The following is a 17,386-nucleotide window of genomic DNA, read 5'->3' as shown; positions in this document are numbered from 1 at the left end:
ATATTGTACTCTGGAAAAGTTACAGGTTCACTTTCTGATATCTCTCAAATCATGAGCACTAGAAATGTAAGCTGTATTTTATTATAAACCCAAGAACTCCCCCTTTCTGTTGGTATAAAGCTTTTATTTAAAAAGGTTCCAATGTTCACATAAACACAGGTTATAAAATGTGTTCAAGAAATTGTGCTAAAATACTTCAGTTCTTCATAGCAAAATTGCAACAGGATGGAAAAGATAAGTATTCCTATCAACCAAGTTAAAATTAATAGAAATCATACTTACTGATAATCAGTAGAACTTCCTTTCCTTTTCCTATTGCAATCCAGGCCTGGAGTGCTAAGGGAACTGGAGATTAGGTCGGTGGGTCCTGGTGACATAAAATCACTAATTGTTGAGGAAATGTCCATCCTTTGGTCAGCCATTGGATCGTCTGGAATGACCAAAAATGAATAAGTAGGTTCATTACTTTTACATTATATTTAATAAGAAAAAACTACAGATTTTGTTTTAAATAAAATAACCCCCCTCAAAAAAAAATTAAGCGAAGTGAATCTGCTAAAGATGAATTTACATCATTTGCTTTTGTTATAAAACCAACATACTTCTGAAATTTTGAAGAGAAATTACATTAAATTTATTTCAACAACACATATGTTAAATACTTAACAGTATATAACTAAGACAGTTTTCTCTAAAAGTTGTATATCTTAAAGTCAAGCAATGTTTCATACAGTTGCCAGTAAGTGCTGCAAGCTAAGTAATATAACATGATCAATTTCTTAAAATGCTGTTTTAGACTACATTATTAACTGCAATCTGTTAAAGACAACATACACACACAAGCAATAACTGTGTAATACCTAGAAGTGGGGGCAGACTAAAAAAATAGATCAAAGCATCATAACAGCTATATAAAGAAAAAGAAATAAGGCAGAAAGATGTGGTGGAGGATGGGTGAATTGGATAAAAGGTACCAGAGAGGGGACTAAGGAAAAAATAAGGGGCAGGGTAGTAAAAAACTGGTGTGAGAAGAGAACCAACAAAACACGCAAACTCTGAGATGGCTTAAAAAGATTGACCAGAGGTGCAAAAGAAACCAATTAGCCTTAATACCGTTTTAGAGTACTATAGATCAAATAACCCACTTAATTATATTTCACAAGGAACAGTGCCAGAATATATAATAAAATATCAGATACCAAAGCAACTGCATAAGCAGCAACTAAATATCAATGGACAGTTCTTACCTTAAAACTTTCTGGAAGTCTAGATCCAACCTAGAAGAAAAGGTCTTCAATCAATCTGTTGGCTGATTCTGCCTCAACAATCACCTTAAAATTTCTTTCATGCCCTGCAATTTGTTAGTCGAGCTCTTTCAAAAATCTGAATAGGAAGAAAACAAAAAAAGCTACATCACTTTTAAAAGATTTCTGGCTTGTCCAACCAACCCCCTTTAAAAATTTCACAAACATGATCTGGGAGAAGTTAGCGTGAAATAAAAATAACTACTGCCCAAGACAGCTAAATTTTAATTCTCCATGATCAACCACAAAACTTCTGTTAATTATATAGCACAACAGGTATATCTGGCACCTCACAACAAGTAATGTCACTGCCCCAATCTACTTTGCATAGATACAGTAATATTAGTGGTTGAATTAAAGGCAGGAGCACAGTCAAAGGAGACAAGCAATCAAAAACAAATAAAAAGAAATGGGTTTCGAATGGACACTATCAACTTAAACATGCATCTATCAACTTTTTGGCAGAAAAGGCAAATACTATAATAAAGTGACATGATAATCAAAAATTACAACCATACTGAACTGAAATACTGAGTACCGGTTAGAGAATGGTCTACAAAATAAGGCTCTGATCTAAGGCAATAAGATGCCTATGTGAGTCAGACTGCAGTATCTGGGATTACATTTGTAAAGTTTCCTCCTCCCCTTCATATAAAACAGTAAAATTCTTAAGCTTTATAAATTAAATTGTGTCAGTTATCAAACATCCTAAACTTTCCAAAATTACTTACACCAAAACAATTCTAACTCTGCCCTTAAAATGAAGAGTATTTAGGCAAATAGCATATAAATCTATTAATATAGTTTCTCTCCACTTCTAGACAAAAAGCATTCACTGGTAACACAAACTGTTCCAAAGTTTCATACTATGGATAGTGAAATCTTAATAGAATATTTTCATGCAAGACAAACAGACCTTGTACAATCCAGTAACAATTCTAAATGCTATAGAACAAAGGAGAAAAAAATGACAGAAATGGAACTGTACTGGATGTCAGATTGATGGAGGAAAATAAAAAAGCAAGAAACTCAGCCAGTTCAGTTCTGGAAAGTTAGAGAAAAGTTAGAGAAAAATGATGACAAAACATTCAAACAAGGATTACGTTTTTTCCCCCTATAGCACAATCATTACACAAAACTATTGCTTTAAAGCAATCCCGACAGTTTACTAACTTGTTTCTGGCAAAGACGGAAAGAAGCAGACTAACATGCTCCGGATCATACATACCTTCTTTAATTATTCTGGCAAGGTTAATATTTAGAAGGCTTGTTTGTACATAAATGAAGATTTGTATAGTTCTGCAGACAGCACAAACCCGAACAACATGAAACTCTGGCGGGCTTTAGCATCATGTTCTGCAGTTTTATCTCAAAATTAGAAATGTTAATATCAGGAGTTTTAATAAAGACATAGTGAGACCATACTCTGTTTGGTCCTGTTAGTCAAAGTGAGATTTTTCACCTTCAGGATGCATCATTAAAAAAGTGACTGTGTTTAGTACTGAAATAATCTGCAAATGTACATTTGGTTATACAGTAACATGTTTATTGGTTCTACATCTTGTGGTTGTATGGACTCATGTAAATGAACTTTTGGATATGATGTCTTACTGCAAAACTTTGTGAACTCCTCATTTACTAGATTTAAGCATATTTGAATGCTGATACAATCCAGCTGGACAGCAAGTAAGAAATTATTGCTACTTAGGAAGCATCATTACAGAAGATGAAAGACCAGATGCTGAAGTCAGCACCAGAATAACAAGGGCGAGAGAGACCAAATCTGAAGACTAAATTCCAACTCGTAAAAACTTGCCCTGGGTCTGTGTTAAATTATGGCTGTAAAACACGAACATTCAAACAAGTGATGATAAAGAATTATGCTGTTATAGAATAATTTTGAAAATATCATGGATAGACCATGTACCCAATGAATAGGTACTGGAGATAATTGGAATTGAACAAATGCAAGTCAGAGATCTTATGGGGAAAAAAAAAAGATGATTTACAGGGATATTTTAAGGGGTTCAGCGGGCAATGTATGTTTATGAGCACTGGAAGGGAAAGTTGACAGCAGAAGAACACAAGACCGAAGAAGATCTTGGATGGACAATATGGAATCCTGGGCAGATCTAAAGGACTATTCAGCCACAATGAGATTGGGAGAGGATTGTTCAAAAATGGGCTGCCAGAGTTGCAAACCTCCAGTAATGGAGATGCCCCATAAGAAGAATATTGATAGCTTTCTCTTACAGCACCATCTCACACATTGTTGATATTCCTTCCTACAAAATCATTAGTTAGGTAATACCACAGTTACAGAGATACAATTCTGCTTCCTAAATATTTTAAATGCTGGATTTTTTAAGATGTGGAAAATGATGCTTGAAATTAACTCCTAAATGACTATATCACGTTTGAAAATTACATTTAGAAGTCTAAGTCAGGAAATGCTTTTGGAAATTTTACCCACTAGTCATTTGCAATAAAGAGTGACTTCATTCTAATTTCCATTGTCTATATATAAAATCCCCACATAGTTTGACACAGTTCAGCACTGCGCAAGGTGGTCCTGGTCTAGACAGAAATGTGATGAATCCAATACAGCCAACTGTTCAAAAATGATAAGTCAGACCCAAAATAATTATGAGAATTGCCTAAAAATAATGTGATTTTTTAAAATAGTAAGTGTTGCGTTCTTATTTGCCTTCTGGTTTTTGAGCCTTTAAAATTAATTTTTCAAGCTTTCCTCTGAAACCATCTAGAAACCTTTTTTTTGTTTTTTAAATGAAAGCTGAAATATTCACATTATCACATGATTCCAGGAGCTAGGACTCTCAGAAAAAACACTAAACCCATTACGCTCATGATAAAAAAAACTCACAAGACTTGGCAGGACTGAGTCTCAGTTGCAACCTTACTCAGAGCCCCACATACCAGAAAGATACAAGGGTATTAGTGGGCTCATTTTTAAGTTTTAAGATTGGTTTCTACTAATGTGCTTTTAAAATGGCTTGTTTGGCCAGAAGAGGCTAGACACAACCTTTTAAAGTAGTTTTAAAAAGAATTACAGTTAATTTGAGCTATATGATGAAGTACAACAAATTATATTTAAGTCACACTAACTAAGGTTGCTACAAATTAGTAAAAATCAGAACCTAAAGTCAAGGCTAACATTCTCTCCTGAACATGTCCAGCTGTTCCAAGATGCTAAATTCAGGATTCATTTGAAAATGTTATTAATATAACAGAAAAAGGGGTTTAAAGTTTAAGAATAAGAGTCATGCCCACATTGCAAATGGACTGTTCCCTCTGTTCTCCATGACACTTTCCAACTACTGAATCACGATTTCTATAGGCAGTGTGTTTGGTCTATTTTGATGAAGAACATTCTCTTCTTCCCCAGTTGTATGATCTCTTCTCTATGGCGTTGTTGCAACAGTGAAGTTAAAATGATATAGATCTAAAAATGTTCTATAAATGTTCTAAAAATGATATAGATACACTGATGCAAACCCATGTATGGACACATAGTTTAAGATGAGTTACATCTGTTGGGTAGCTTGCATCTGAAAGTTTACCAACACAAGTTAAACCAACAGAATCTGGTTTAAATCAAATTCAGCACTCAGATAGGGTTTTACATTAGTTTAACTAAAATTGATTTAAAATCGCAGCATTATTTAAACCAGTGCTACTTTGTGTACACAGATCAGACCTTAGTCTCTTCTCACCTCTGCCTCTTTATCACTCTTCCCTCCCCTCTATCTTACTTTGCCTCTCTTCCCTAGATAGCACAGCTAAGCATCTAATACTAGAAGTACCATCTCGTTCAGCTGCCCTGGACCGATTGTTATTAGGCTGCTTGAGTACTGTACATCCATGGCACAATCCTCCCACCTGAGATAAACTCTGGACATCATATATTTAAAAGACTCCAGCAGTATTTAGGAACAAAAGACTGCATTAGGGACAGCATGTTTTTGTTCTGCATAAGTAAATTTTCCACACAAAAAGCTTCCTTCTGAAGTTCATTTCAAAATACTTCTATATATCCTCTTAATGATAATAATCACTCTAGCAATTAAGTGTTCATTTAATTATGCTGCTATTAAAATATTTGTAAATATTTAAAAAAAAAAAAAAAAAGCATCCACTTGAAGGATTAAACATGTTCCTAAAAGCAAACTATTTCAAAGGATCTGGGTAATTAAATAAAAAACAAATAAACCCACAAATAAAACCTTACTATATGGATTTATAACAAATTTTGTAAGAATCCTTTCCCCTCCCACAATTCTCACAACAGTTCTGAAAACCAGAGTCCTACATTTCAGTCTCACATCAATTTAAACAGCCATGTTATAAATCCCTTGAAATGAGGTTTAAAATAGAAACACTGTCAACCCCATAATCAGTGCATCACTGCATTACCAGCATGCTCTCCAGTAATCAATTCTCAACTGCCTCATAGTAGCTACTTGTTTATTACAATGCTTTTTAAAAAATTTGGTAAAAAGGTACTGATTGAATAACTTTTTTCAGCCTCCAGCTGCTAATTGCTCAAATGCACAAAATATTCTATAAATAATGCAACACTACCCTACTGTAACACTATAAACACTCAAAGATGTAAACACAGCCAAATTCTTCCAATTATGACCCTGAGCCTGTTGCCAAAATACTTTAAGGACCTACTTGAAAGAATGCCATATAGGCCACTTCCTGATTAAACTTCCCTGGAGAAAAGAACCAAAGCTTGTTGTCATTGCATCACATTCTCTCTCTTTATATCTGAACACTTCATTGTTTTTCTTGTATTTTATCTTCATTCCGTTTAGCTGCACTGAAATTCAGCAGAGGCACACGAGACACTAAAAAACAAATCCTAACTGTTCATCTTTATTTTTTTTTCCTTTTAAGTGCCTGTTGTCAGGTGATTGGCTTAATCATGCAGCAAAGCTGATGGAGTACACTAACACCTCACTGAGCAAATCAAGGTCAGAGAAAAGTAGGTCAACTAACTCTGCCCAGGCACCCATCTGGGAGTCAAGACTTCTTTATGCAAGTGCTGCCAGCTTCAACAGTGCCTAGGGCAACATTCAACTATTGCCATCATACAATACTTACTTATTTCAAAAGCAACTTCACTCAGCCTTGTTGTGAATCACAAGCGTGTCATAACATAAAAGCATTTTCACAATTACAGGGGAAATTTGTGGTATGCTTTCCATGAGAAATATAACTGAAAGGGCACTATCTTGTTTATGCAAAGTGTCTGAACCAAAAATAGTGCATCTATACAGGAAATTCTTCATTTCCTTTTCATAGTAATACTTCATGTCTCAGAAGTTAAAAACTGCACAGTGTGCACTAGCTAGACATACAAGAATATTTAAAACATTGACTTAAAGTAGACTAACTGGGTTTTAGTTTCCATTTGTGTTTTCACTTTCAAAGAAAGCTGGAGACATTTCACTCAGCATGACATCCTGAAATTTCACACAGAAATAATGTCTAACTGTAAGCTGCATGACATAATGTTAACAGTTACATTTTGTATTTAGCTAGGGGCAATGGTGTTAATTGGGACTAGTTTTAACAGGATTTGTAAAACCTATGCTTACTCTCTGTATTTAATATTCATTTACTTCAAACTTCTGAAGACGTTTTTATGTCATGTGTGGGAGGGAGAATAGTACTTGGCTCTCAACATTAAATAAACAAAAAAAGAGATAATAAACACTAAGGGATTGCAAAGCTTTAAAATGGTGTGGGCCAGACTCAAGTACTCATGTTGAATAGCACTTTACTCCATGACTATCAATTGACACAGTAGGAGAGCAAGGTGCTACTCAGTTTGAGTAAGAGTATCAGAATCCATCCCTAAATTATTAAAATAATTTGTTTACGGTGGCAAACTTGTGTTCCAAGCTCTCTGTTGTAATTGACTAATATTGCATCCTAGGTACCAACCACAAGAGAGGGTGATGGCATATGATCTGCTCCAGCAGCTCTGAGCCCCCCCGAAGGATTCCTTGCAGCTAGTGATACAAAGTTATCCTAATGTGTGGACAATTCTGATTTGCCGACTTTCTACTATTCTAAGTAAGAGTCTGACCCAAAGCCCACTGAAGTCAACTTTTTCCATTTACTTCAAAGGGTTTTTGGATCAAGCCCTAAATAATCAAATCTCTTATCTAGTGAGAATGCCTTGGCTCTGATAAATCTCCTGATTTGCACATACTGAACAATGTTCTCTTGATCCACTTCCAAAAGTAGAAAATCTGTGGTCTTTTCGCTATATTGTGCCATCAATTTTGAAGAAAACATCTCCATGTAAATCAATAGGGATTTCTGCTTTAAAATTGATGTTACAATCTGGGCCACAGTCTTTTTACAGGCTGGGAAAAAATAAATGGTTACAGATATTGACAAATGAATTTAAAACCCATGTAAATTACACATTTCTCTTTACATCTTGCTCTAGTGGCTTTAAATACTGTTCAAGCTTAAAAAAGGGGGAACACTTTATGTAAGTTAACGTTTAGATACAACACATCATCTTACATTATTACCCAGACCAGCTCCTTCACCAAGGATAGTTTTGAACACTGAGCACTATGCGCCATGAAAATGAAATTCCCTCAGTACATAAGTGAACAGTCACCACAGAGCCATATCCCAGGAGGAAAACGTAGTTTACCTAGCTATCTTTTGTGTGGAGGATGGAAGAGATATTTACCAATAACATTTATATCTTGACAAAGTAGATAGGTTTCTCACATACCAAATCCCATATAGTAATCTAATGGCAATAGATGCCTCACCAATGTCAGGAATTAAGTTGACGCATACACTTCTCAAGCATCTATAATGACTTCAAACCTTTTTGAAAGTTGGAAACTTTAAGCCACAGCTAATTGTCATGCCTGTTCATTTGGCACACAGATTTCGGTTTTCCTTTCATGTGGAGATTGCTGTACATAATATAAACAAAGGAGGCAAAATGTACCAAATACTAGACACAGCTGTATATGGAAATTTTATAAGAAAACTGTGATTTTTGCAGTTCATGCTATATTATACTTATTCAGGAAGACTGTACAATTGGCTTACTGTAGTACTTTTGCCCAGTATTATAATATTTAGTAGAGAGGTAAATAGCCTCTGCTCCTTTTTGCCAAAGCCTTGGTTTACAGTATGTATCCATTTAGTACTACTTATTTGGTGGGTGTGTTTTTAAAAAAAATATTATTCTATGAAAAAGTTGGGCACCAACATGCTTTTTAAAATTTTGATTTGCCTACTGAGCTGCATAAGGTATTAAATGTTACATCTGGTTTTCATCCTCTTTATAAAGTGCAGGACTAATCTTTAAAGAATCCGTTCCTGCTTACACCTTAAGTTTCCTATCAGTCCTTTTTAGGTATGTTGAGTATAATTCTTCAAAATTCTGAATTTCTATATTTCTTATTAGCCTGCATTATATATAAAATGATACAGAAAGAAAAGTGATAGATCAAAAATTTCCATTATACAGATTGACATGATCATAACAGTATGGGATATTATTTGGAGTCCAAATGGCTATTTAAAACATATCCAGAACTCTACCATAAAGAAACCTAAATAAAAGTTTTATTGTCAGAAGTTATGTGTGTGCACTTCTGCTCTCTGCCTAAAGGTGAACAAACAAAGTATTCTGTAGCACAAGGTGAAGAGGAGGACTTTGCATATAACAGGGTCCTACAATCTAGATTTCTATCTTTTCATTCCTCAAACACCAGCTCATTTCAATTAAAGACATATCTGGAGGAGTTGAAAATTTGACATTTATATTTATGGTTGTGGATTCCTTTTCTGATTTGGATGATAATCCCTGGAGGCAGGTTGGAAAGCTTTCACAAAATCTAAAAGAGCTTCCTACTCTTTCATATGAGTCAAAAGCCCTCAAGTGTTCTGTTGCTACACCCTCAGCACCAACTGATCTCTGGTCAAAAAACCCTCTACAATATCATTCCAGTTTTGTTTTAAATAAAAACCACAGGCATCCATTAGATTTTATCCTGGAGGATAAGTAACGTTAAGATGAGGTAAACGCAAAATATCAAACCTTGTTTTATATTCAACATAGCTGGTAATCAAAAATGTGAAGGGCCATATCTGGTATCAAAATTTACACTAAAGGGATTCAAATACAAAGATCATTCAGTTATAGATGTGATTGTTAATAATCTCCTTTTCTCAAACAGTAGGCTAAAATGCATATTGTTAATTATTCTCAAGAAATGATGGGAAAAAACTCTCAATATTTAATTTTTGGAAGAAACTGAAAATGATTGCTAATTCCAAAAATCAGGATATTTAAGAAAAAAGCCTCATCTTTTATTATGTTTCTGTTTGTTATCCTCGGCATCCTTCAGTGTCCAGATCTACTGGGAAATGTCCTTTTGTTAAAGATTTCATTTGAAAATATAATGGGACATTGGGCAAAACTAGGTCAAATGACGAACATATGTAGCATCAGTTAGTGAACAAAAACTAAACATGTTACACAATGACATTGTGCTCTCATTATTTATCAGGCAAGTAGCCCTTCATGATTTGCCAGTTTCCATATATACTGGCTATAAAAGTTCTATAGGTATATCATTTGAAGTCAACACCATATTAATGGTGGCACAGACATAAAATTCTCCTCCTTCTCAACCTTCCTCCCTAGTGTTTTAAGCAAGGCTGTTTACAAATTGCTTTTCTATTTCACACACTTTGTACACCAGCAGGATTTCTCTGTTCCGCAGAGGTTGCTATATAGTGCTCTTTATGAAACCCCTTCCTACTGTTTTTCATTGCTACCCATTCCCTCTGGAATCTTCCTTGGATCCTTCTGTTAATATTAATAGGCTTTCCTTTGAGACATTCCAAATTTACTACTTTATCTAGTAATTCTGGTTTGGCTGCCTTTTTTCTGGTATCTTGAAATGGTCATGTTTAGATTGGGGCAACTGAATCAAGGTTCCTCCATGTCCAGTGTGGTGTAAATCATACCACTGAGGTAGCTGCTATGGATTAACTTCAGCCACCCATTCCAAGCTGGAACATTTGGATAAGTATGAGGCTCTGCCGATTCTCTGAGGGGAATATATTTTGTGGAACCACAAGCTTTGCACCAATGTGAAATTACCTCCTTGGAGAACTGAATCCAATTTATGTTTTGTTAACTTATTTTTATGCTTAGTAATTTGTTCTTTAGGGGATGAGGAAGAGGAGCTGGGAATTTGAGGTAGAGGTAAAGGCAAATATTTGGTTCTAAGGAGCCATGGTATAACTCTCAGATGATACTGAAAGATTCTGACTCAGAGGAAAGCTAAGAGAGAAGAAACATTTGTGAGATTAACTATGTATGGAGACATCCTTGGCAGTGATGAACAGAGAAGGAAGGGAGTCATCTATGCTGTAGAGATAAAGGGCCACTTTTTATTTAAATAGCTTAATGATCTGGGACCTTAAGCACATGTGTAGTCTTAAACAAAAGTAGTCCTATTGAAGTTAATGGGACTACTCACATGCTTAACGTTAGGAATGTATCCAAGTATCTTGCTGCATCCAGACTAACTTTTGGCAGGGAAGTATATTGGCTATAACAGTTGCATCCCTCTGGGGGTGCAAGTAACAGTCTCAAAATCCTAGTTTCTAATAGAAATGAACCACGATTAGTATTCAAGGTGTTGCCTTTGTTCAAATTATGGATACTTATGTTATGCTAGCCTTCTGCCATTACTGTTCTTCTTTAACCTCATGTTTCAAAAGATAAGTTGGGAACTTTAATCAAGACACGAAATGTACTGAATCTTTAAGCCGCTCACACCGGTTCTAGCTTGTACTATGTGTGCACAGAGCTATTAAGCTTTTCTTCCTACATTGGGTAAACTGGAAATCACATGACACATCCAGGCAACTTCTGCAGAGTCCACATCATGCATTTCATCTAGATACTGCTTTTATAAATTAGTATTTATGCTTTAGTTCTTAGGCTTGCTACAGGATGTAGCAACAATGAAGCAGGTCAGGTGGTCAATCAGGGCCCAATCCTGTGAGCTGCTTAGCTCTTGTGAAATTAAAGCATGCTGAAGGTGCTCTGCACCTCACAAAAGTGAGCCCTTTAAAGGAAGTTATCAACTTTGAAAATTATATTTTTAATGTTTTTGCCTTGTCTACGCTACTAATATCACTAATGAAACTCAAAGTGAAGCTTGTTTTCAAACTGAGTTTGTAATTCTCCAGATTTACAACTTGTTTTCAAATACTAATTCTGATGCAGTCAGAGAACCAAGACATTAGAGAGACAAGATGGGTGAGATAAACAACAACCCTACAAAGAACCAAGGTGTGTCAACAAAGCCTTTCTATTCACATTTTCCAGCACTGTGAAATGCATGTTCTGAATGTCATTTCTCCCACTGACTCTGTTGTGTTAGACAATAAATTGTGAGGACACCACACAGGCTATTAGGGGATACTTTAATACCCCTCTTTAGGCACTGGTTCTACATCAGCCGCATCTTTTGTCCTCCTGGGGAATGCCTATAGCTGACAGCAACTCAGACTTGGAGCACTTCTGATGAGCCACGCTCCACTTATCAGCACATGCATATTCCAAGGCTGATGTCTTCAAACCATCAACCATGGGACATTTATCTACCAAAGATAAATTTGGATGTAAATTTTAAGTTATAGACAGACTGGTTATGGGAGGATTCTAAAGCTAAATTGTTTTAAAATAGCAAAATTTGAAATGTTCTTTAAGTCATCATTGGAATTGAAAACAGTATTTTAAAATTGATAGGATCTGATTCATAAATATCAAATTGAGATGGCCTTTGATACAGAGCATAGTTATACGTGCATTATGAACATTTAGAGAATTTACTTAATATAGCTCTATGCCATGCAAACATCCTCGATTGTTATAAAAAATCTGCACACAGACAAAAATCAGAATAAAATCACAAAAGCAAAAGGAAAAGTTCTTGTACAGATAAATGCTAAATTGGTTGGAATAACATCAAAATCATCACATGCCTACCACTGGATAGGTGCTTTGACATTTTGAGGAAAAATAAAAGCAGTGGAGAGCAATACAGAGAAAAATCTATGTTTGATTAAATGAGTAGGGCAGACAAATTGTCAAACCCATTGTTCTGTCCAAAATAGAATGTTCCATGACCTGTACAGTCTGCTCCTGGTGGAGCTGGGGAGTATCATCAGGCAGTTCATGCTCCTACACAAAAATAGCACAAAAGTTTAAGTGTCTTATTTCTGCAAGTAGCAGATTTTCTTCATTAATGTTGATAGCACACAGAGGGCCTCACTCAGTTATGAATTATGATGGTCATTAGTAGTTTCAACTCTTAACCGAATGTTTAGCACTTATATACCAGATCTTCAGAGTGCAGTACACACATTAACAAATGGAAAAACACTTCTAGTATCCTTAGTGGCTTCCTTGAGATTAGTGAACCACCAAATTTCAGTACTCCTGTTCTTAGACAAAATTTATAACAAGGAACAATACAACATTTAATATATTGTTCACGTTTTCATCAAGGGTATTACTGATAAGTACCAAGCCCTCAGAAAAACACAGATATCCTACAGTCAGATAACCTGGACTCAGCATAAGACAATTGTCAGAGCTGTCAGGTTTATCTGCATACAACTTTTCACTTTCCTGAAGCCTTAAGATTTCTACTGCTAAACAACCTGCTATTTTACATATATTCAATGCAAACACTAGACATAAAGCGAGCTCACAGACATAGCTCCTTTCTGAAGTTTCCTTTTCTCCCCTATGCTGAACACTACTCTCTAGTGCAACACCACTTACTCTTATACCCAATAAAAAAAATGTATTAAGCAGCTAACCTTCAATATAACAAACAGGAAATTACATGTTCAAAGACGGAGAGGGCAAAATAAAACTAACAAGAACTAAATTTTGTTAACTTCTTGAGTGCTCACTAAAAATGTCCGGAGTAGTTTGAGTTGAAAAGAGGCCCTATGGATGGATCATAAGTGTCCATGAATTGAATATATTATATTATTACTAATGCAAGCTGTAACAGATATGAAATGAAACCGTGACCTTTTCAAAAAAATTAAGCGTGTGATTTGCTAGCTACAAATGGAAAAACAAGGTGATCGACTAATGTGACATTTGCTGCCATCACATTGTTCATTCTGCTTCTACGTATCACTTTTCTTTTCCCTGTGTTTGTTTTGTCTATTTACACTGTACATTCTTCGGGGCAGGGAATGTGTACTACTCTTTGTTTGTACGGTGACTAGCCCAGTGGGACCCTGGTATCATCTGGTCCTTAGGCACTTTTGTAATAAACATGATTAATAATAACTAGTAGGACCAGAATATCACAAGAGAGCAAAACCTGAGTAGCTAAGAGAGAGAAAACTTCAAACTGTTAAATTTTGGGTCTTTTTGTCTTTAAGTATCCACTTAACTCAAATGCCTGAAACCCTGATAGGGAATTTTCTTTGAACAAGATAGAAGAATCACTAGATATGGACTGCATGTGGATCACTGGACTGGGATTACAACTCTTTTATATGGAGCTGAAACATAGGCACAGAGGAAGGTTGAAGAAAACCATATTGACATTCGCAATTATCATTGTCTCTGTCAGTTGCTTCACATAAAGTGGAAGAACAAGACCAGAAACAAGGATATTCAAAGCTGAAACCAGCTACCACCTCCATCAGTATGGTTTAGTTTCAGTGGCTTTCTTGATATGGACACATGATAAGTAATACTGGAAAACCAACAAATTCCAAAGCATGTTGAACTGCATTAAGAAAGCTAAATATATACATTAAATACTTTTCTATGGAAATAACGTGATTTTTTAGATCTTATAAATTCATAGATTTAAAGGACAGAAGGGACCATTGTGATCTTCTAGTCTGAGCTCCTGCATAACACAGGCCAAAGAGCCTCATCCAGTAATTTCTGCATCAAGCCCATAATGTCTGTTTGGATATAACATATCGTTTAGAAATATATCCATTTTTGATTTAAAGACTGCAGGCAATTTGTTTCAAAGGTTAATTATTCTCACTAGTAAAAATTTGCACCTTATTTCTTGTCTATGTTCAGCTTCTAATCATTGTTATAATTTCTTTTTCTCTTAAAGAGTCATTCACTTTCAGAGATCCCTTCCCCATGTAGGTAGGTATTTGTTGCCCGTAATCAAACCACCTCTTAACCTTCACTTAAACAGTAGATTGAGCTTCTTTAGTTTCTCACTATAAACCATATTTTCCAGTCCTCATATCATTCTTGCATCTCTTTTCTGAACCCTTTCCAATTTTTCCAACATTCTCTTTGACGTGTGGATACCAGAAATGGAAAAAGCATTCCAGTAATGGTATCAATATTGCTATATAGAGAAATAACACTTCCCCATTTGTACTTAATATTCCCCTGCTTATTCATCAAAGATTTGAATTAGCTCTATTAGCAACAGCATTGTACTGGGAACTCATGTTCAACTGGTTAACTACCATGACCCCAAGGCATTTTCAGAGTCACTGCTTCCCAGGATACAGTCCTCATCTTGTAAGTGCAACCAACACTCTTTGATCCTAAATGTATAACCTTGAAGTTAGATAAGCTAAAGCACAAGTTGTTCAAATGACCATTACCTTATTAAACAATTCAGATTGGTCTGTATAACTGACCTGTCCCTATCATTGTTTACCACTCCACCAATTTATATCATTTGCAAATTTTACCAGTAATAATTTTATATTTTCTTCCAGATCACTGATAAAGATATTGAACTGCATTGGGCCTCGTGGCACCACACTAGAAACACTTCCATTGACCATTCCACATTTACAATTACTTTTTGTGATCAGTTAATCAGTTTTTAATCCATTTAATATGGGCTACATTGATTTTGTATAGTGCTGTATAAATCTGTGAGGGACATCAGCCCTCAGTCCTCTTTAAAAAGCCCTTAACATATATGAAGAAATATCAGGTCTCTCCTTACCCTTCTTTTCTCAAGATTAAACATGCCCATTTTTTTTTTAAACTTTCCTCATCAGTCCCTTTTTCTAAATCTTTTATCATTTGTGTTGTTCTCCTCTGGCTTTTCTCCAATTTATCCATATCTTTCTCGAAGTGTGGTTTCCAGAACTGGGCACAGTATTACAGCTGAGGCCTCACCAATGCCAAGTAGAGTGGGACAACTAACTTTCGTATCTTACATATGACATTCCTATTAATATACATGAATGATTTTAGTCTTTTCATGACTGAATTATACTGATGTCTCATACTACATTTATGATCCCTAGTAACCTCCCGATTCTTTTTAGCAGCAATAATGCCTAGCCAGTAATTTGTTTTGTAGTTGTGCATTTGATTTCCTAAATATAGGACTTTACACTTGTCTTTACTGAACTTTATCTTGTTGATTTCAGACCAATTCTGCAATTTGTCAAGGTCATTTTGAATTCTAATCCTGTCTCCAAAGTACTTGTAACCTCTCCCATGTTGGTGTCATGCACAAATTTTATAAGCATACTCTCCACTCTATTATCCAACTCATTAATGAAAGTATTGACTATTACTGGATCAAGATAGACTCAGCAGGACCCCACTAGACACATCATCCTGGTTTCACAATGAACTATTGATAACTCTTTGAGTATGGTCTTTCAACCAGTTTTGTACCCATACTATAGTAATTTCATCTAGACTACAGTTCCCTACTTTGCTTATAAGAAGGTCAGGAAGGACCTGTCAAAAGCTTCACAAAAATCATAATATATCATGTCTACAAATTACTGCCTATCCCCTTCTTTCTACCATCAAAGGAGGAAATTAGTAGGTTTGACATTTGTTCTTAACAAATCCATGCTGGCTATTACTTATAACTGTTATCCTCTAGATGCTTGCAAACTGATTGTTTAATAATATGTTCCAGGATCTTTTCAGGTATCAAAGTTAGGCTGACTAGTCTATTATTCCCTGGATCCTCTTTGTTTCCCTTTTTAAAGATGGGTACTATGCTTGCCCTTCTCCAGTCCTATGGGATATGACCCATCCTCCATGAGTTCTAAAAAATAATTGCTAACTGTTCTGAGATTGCGTCAGCTAGTTCCTGAAGTATCTTAGGGTGAATTTAATCAGAATCCATTGACTTGAATGAATCTAACTTATTTAAATATTCTTTAACCTGTTTTCTCATTTTAACTTGCATTCCTTCCCTCTTATTGTTAATATTAATTGTGGAAAGTATCTTGTCACAATTTACTTTTTTTTTTTTTTTTTAGAAGACTGAAGTAAAATAGACATTCAATACTGCAGCCTTCTTGATATCATCTAGTATTAGCCCTCCTTCTCCTAGAAGGGATACACCTTCCTTCATCTTTCTCTTGCTCCTAATGCAGTGTTTCTTAACCTGGGGTTTTAGAGGGGTCGCAAGTGCAGAGCTGGTATTGGGGGTGGCAAGAAAGGCAATTGCCTGGAGCCACAGGGGCGCCATGAAACTAAGTTACATGCCTCAGCCCCGTGGGGGTGGGACTCAGGCTTCAGGGGTACAGTAGTTTGGAAAGGTTAAGAACCACTGTCCTAATGTATTTAAAGAAACCTCTTCTTCTTGCCTTTTATGTCCCTTAAATAGGTGGAACTTATTTTGTGCTTTACTCTTTCTGATTGTGTTCCTACATTCTTGTGCTATTCTTTTGTGCTCATCCTTAGCAATCTGTCCATATTTCTAATTTTTGTAGGATTTCTTTTTGACTTTCAGATCATGAAAGAGCTCCTGATGGCACCACACTGGCCTGTTGCAGTCTTCTGATATTTTCTTCACTTCAAGATAGCTAGCTGTTGCACCTTTATTATTGTCTCTCTGAGAAACTGCCAGCTCTCCTGAACTATTTTTTCCCCTTAGATTTTCTTCCCACGTTACCCAACAAAACGTTGTCTCCACTACATTCCAAAAATTTATTGGAAATTTTGTGTTTTGCCTTATAACTAGCCACATATCTGA

The 17,386-nt window shown here is 35.6% G+C and overlaps 1 protein-coding gene across 4 annotated transcripts in view; it reads right to left on the bottom strand.

Annotated features, from left to right (window-relative positions):
• Window positions 1-17,386, bottom strand: part of BMAL1 (basic helix-loop-helix ARNT like 1) — an 87,674-nt gene that overhangs the window by 48,473 nt on the left and 21,815 nt on the right. For all 4 annotated transcript variants that reach the window (XM_067532058.1, XM_067532060.1, XM_067532057.1 and 1 more), the window contains 2 exons: window positions 1,248-1,383; window positions 283-430 (listed from right to left, as the gene is read on the bottom strand). In XM_067532058.1, the coding sequence (XP_067388159.1) occupies window positions 283-422 (140 nt within the window). In that variant the 5' untranslated portion in view covers window positions 423-430; window positions 1,248-1,383. The remainder of the gene's footprint in view (window positions 1-282; window positions 431-1,247; window positions 1,384-17,386) is intronic.

This window comes from Emydura macquarii, unplaced genomic scaffold (genome assembly GCF_026122565.2).
Source record: "Emydura macquarii macquarii isolate MOO-44397 ecotype Brisbane River unplaced genomic scaffold, CSIRO-AGI_Emac_v2 contig_3240, whole genome shotgun sequence".
Classification (NCBI taxonomy): domain Eukaryota; kingdom Metazoa; phylum Chordata; order Testudines; family Chelidae; genus Emydura; species Emydura macquarii.
Note: the sequence above shows the minus strand (reverse complement) of the source record. Positions and strands in the feature narration are given on the sequence as shown.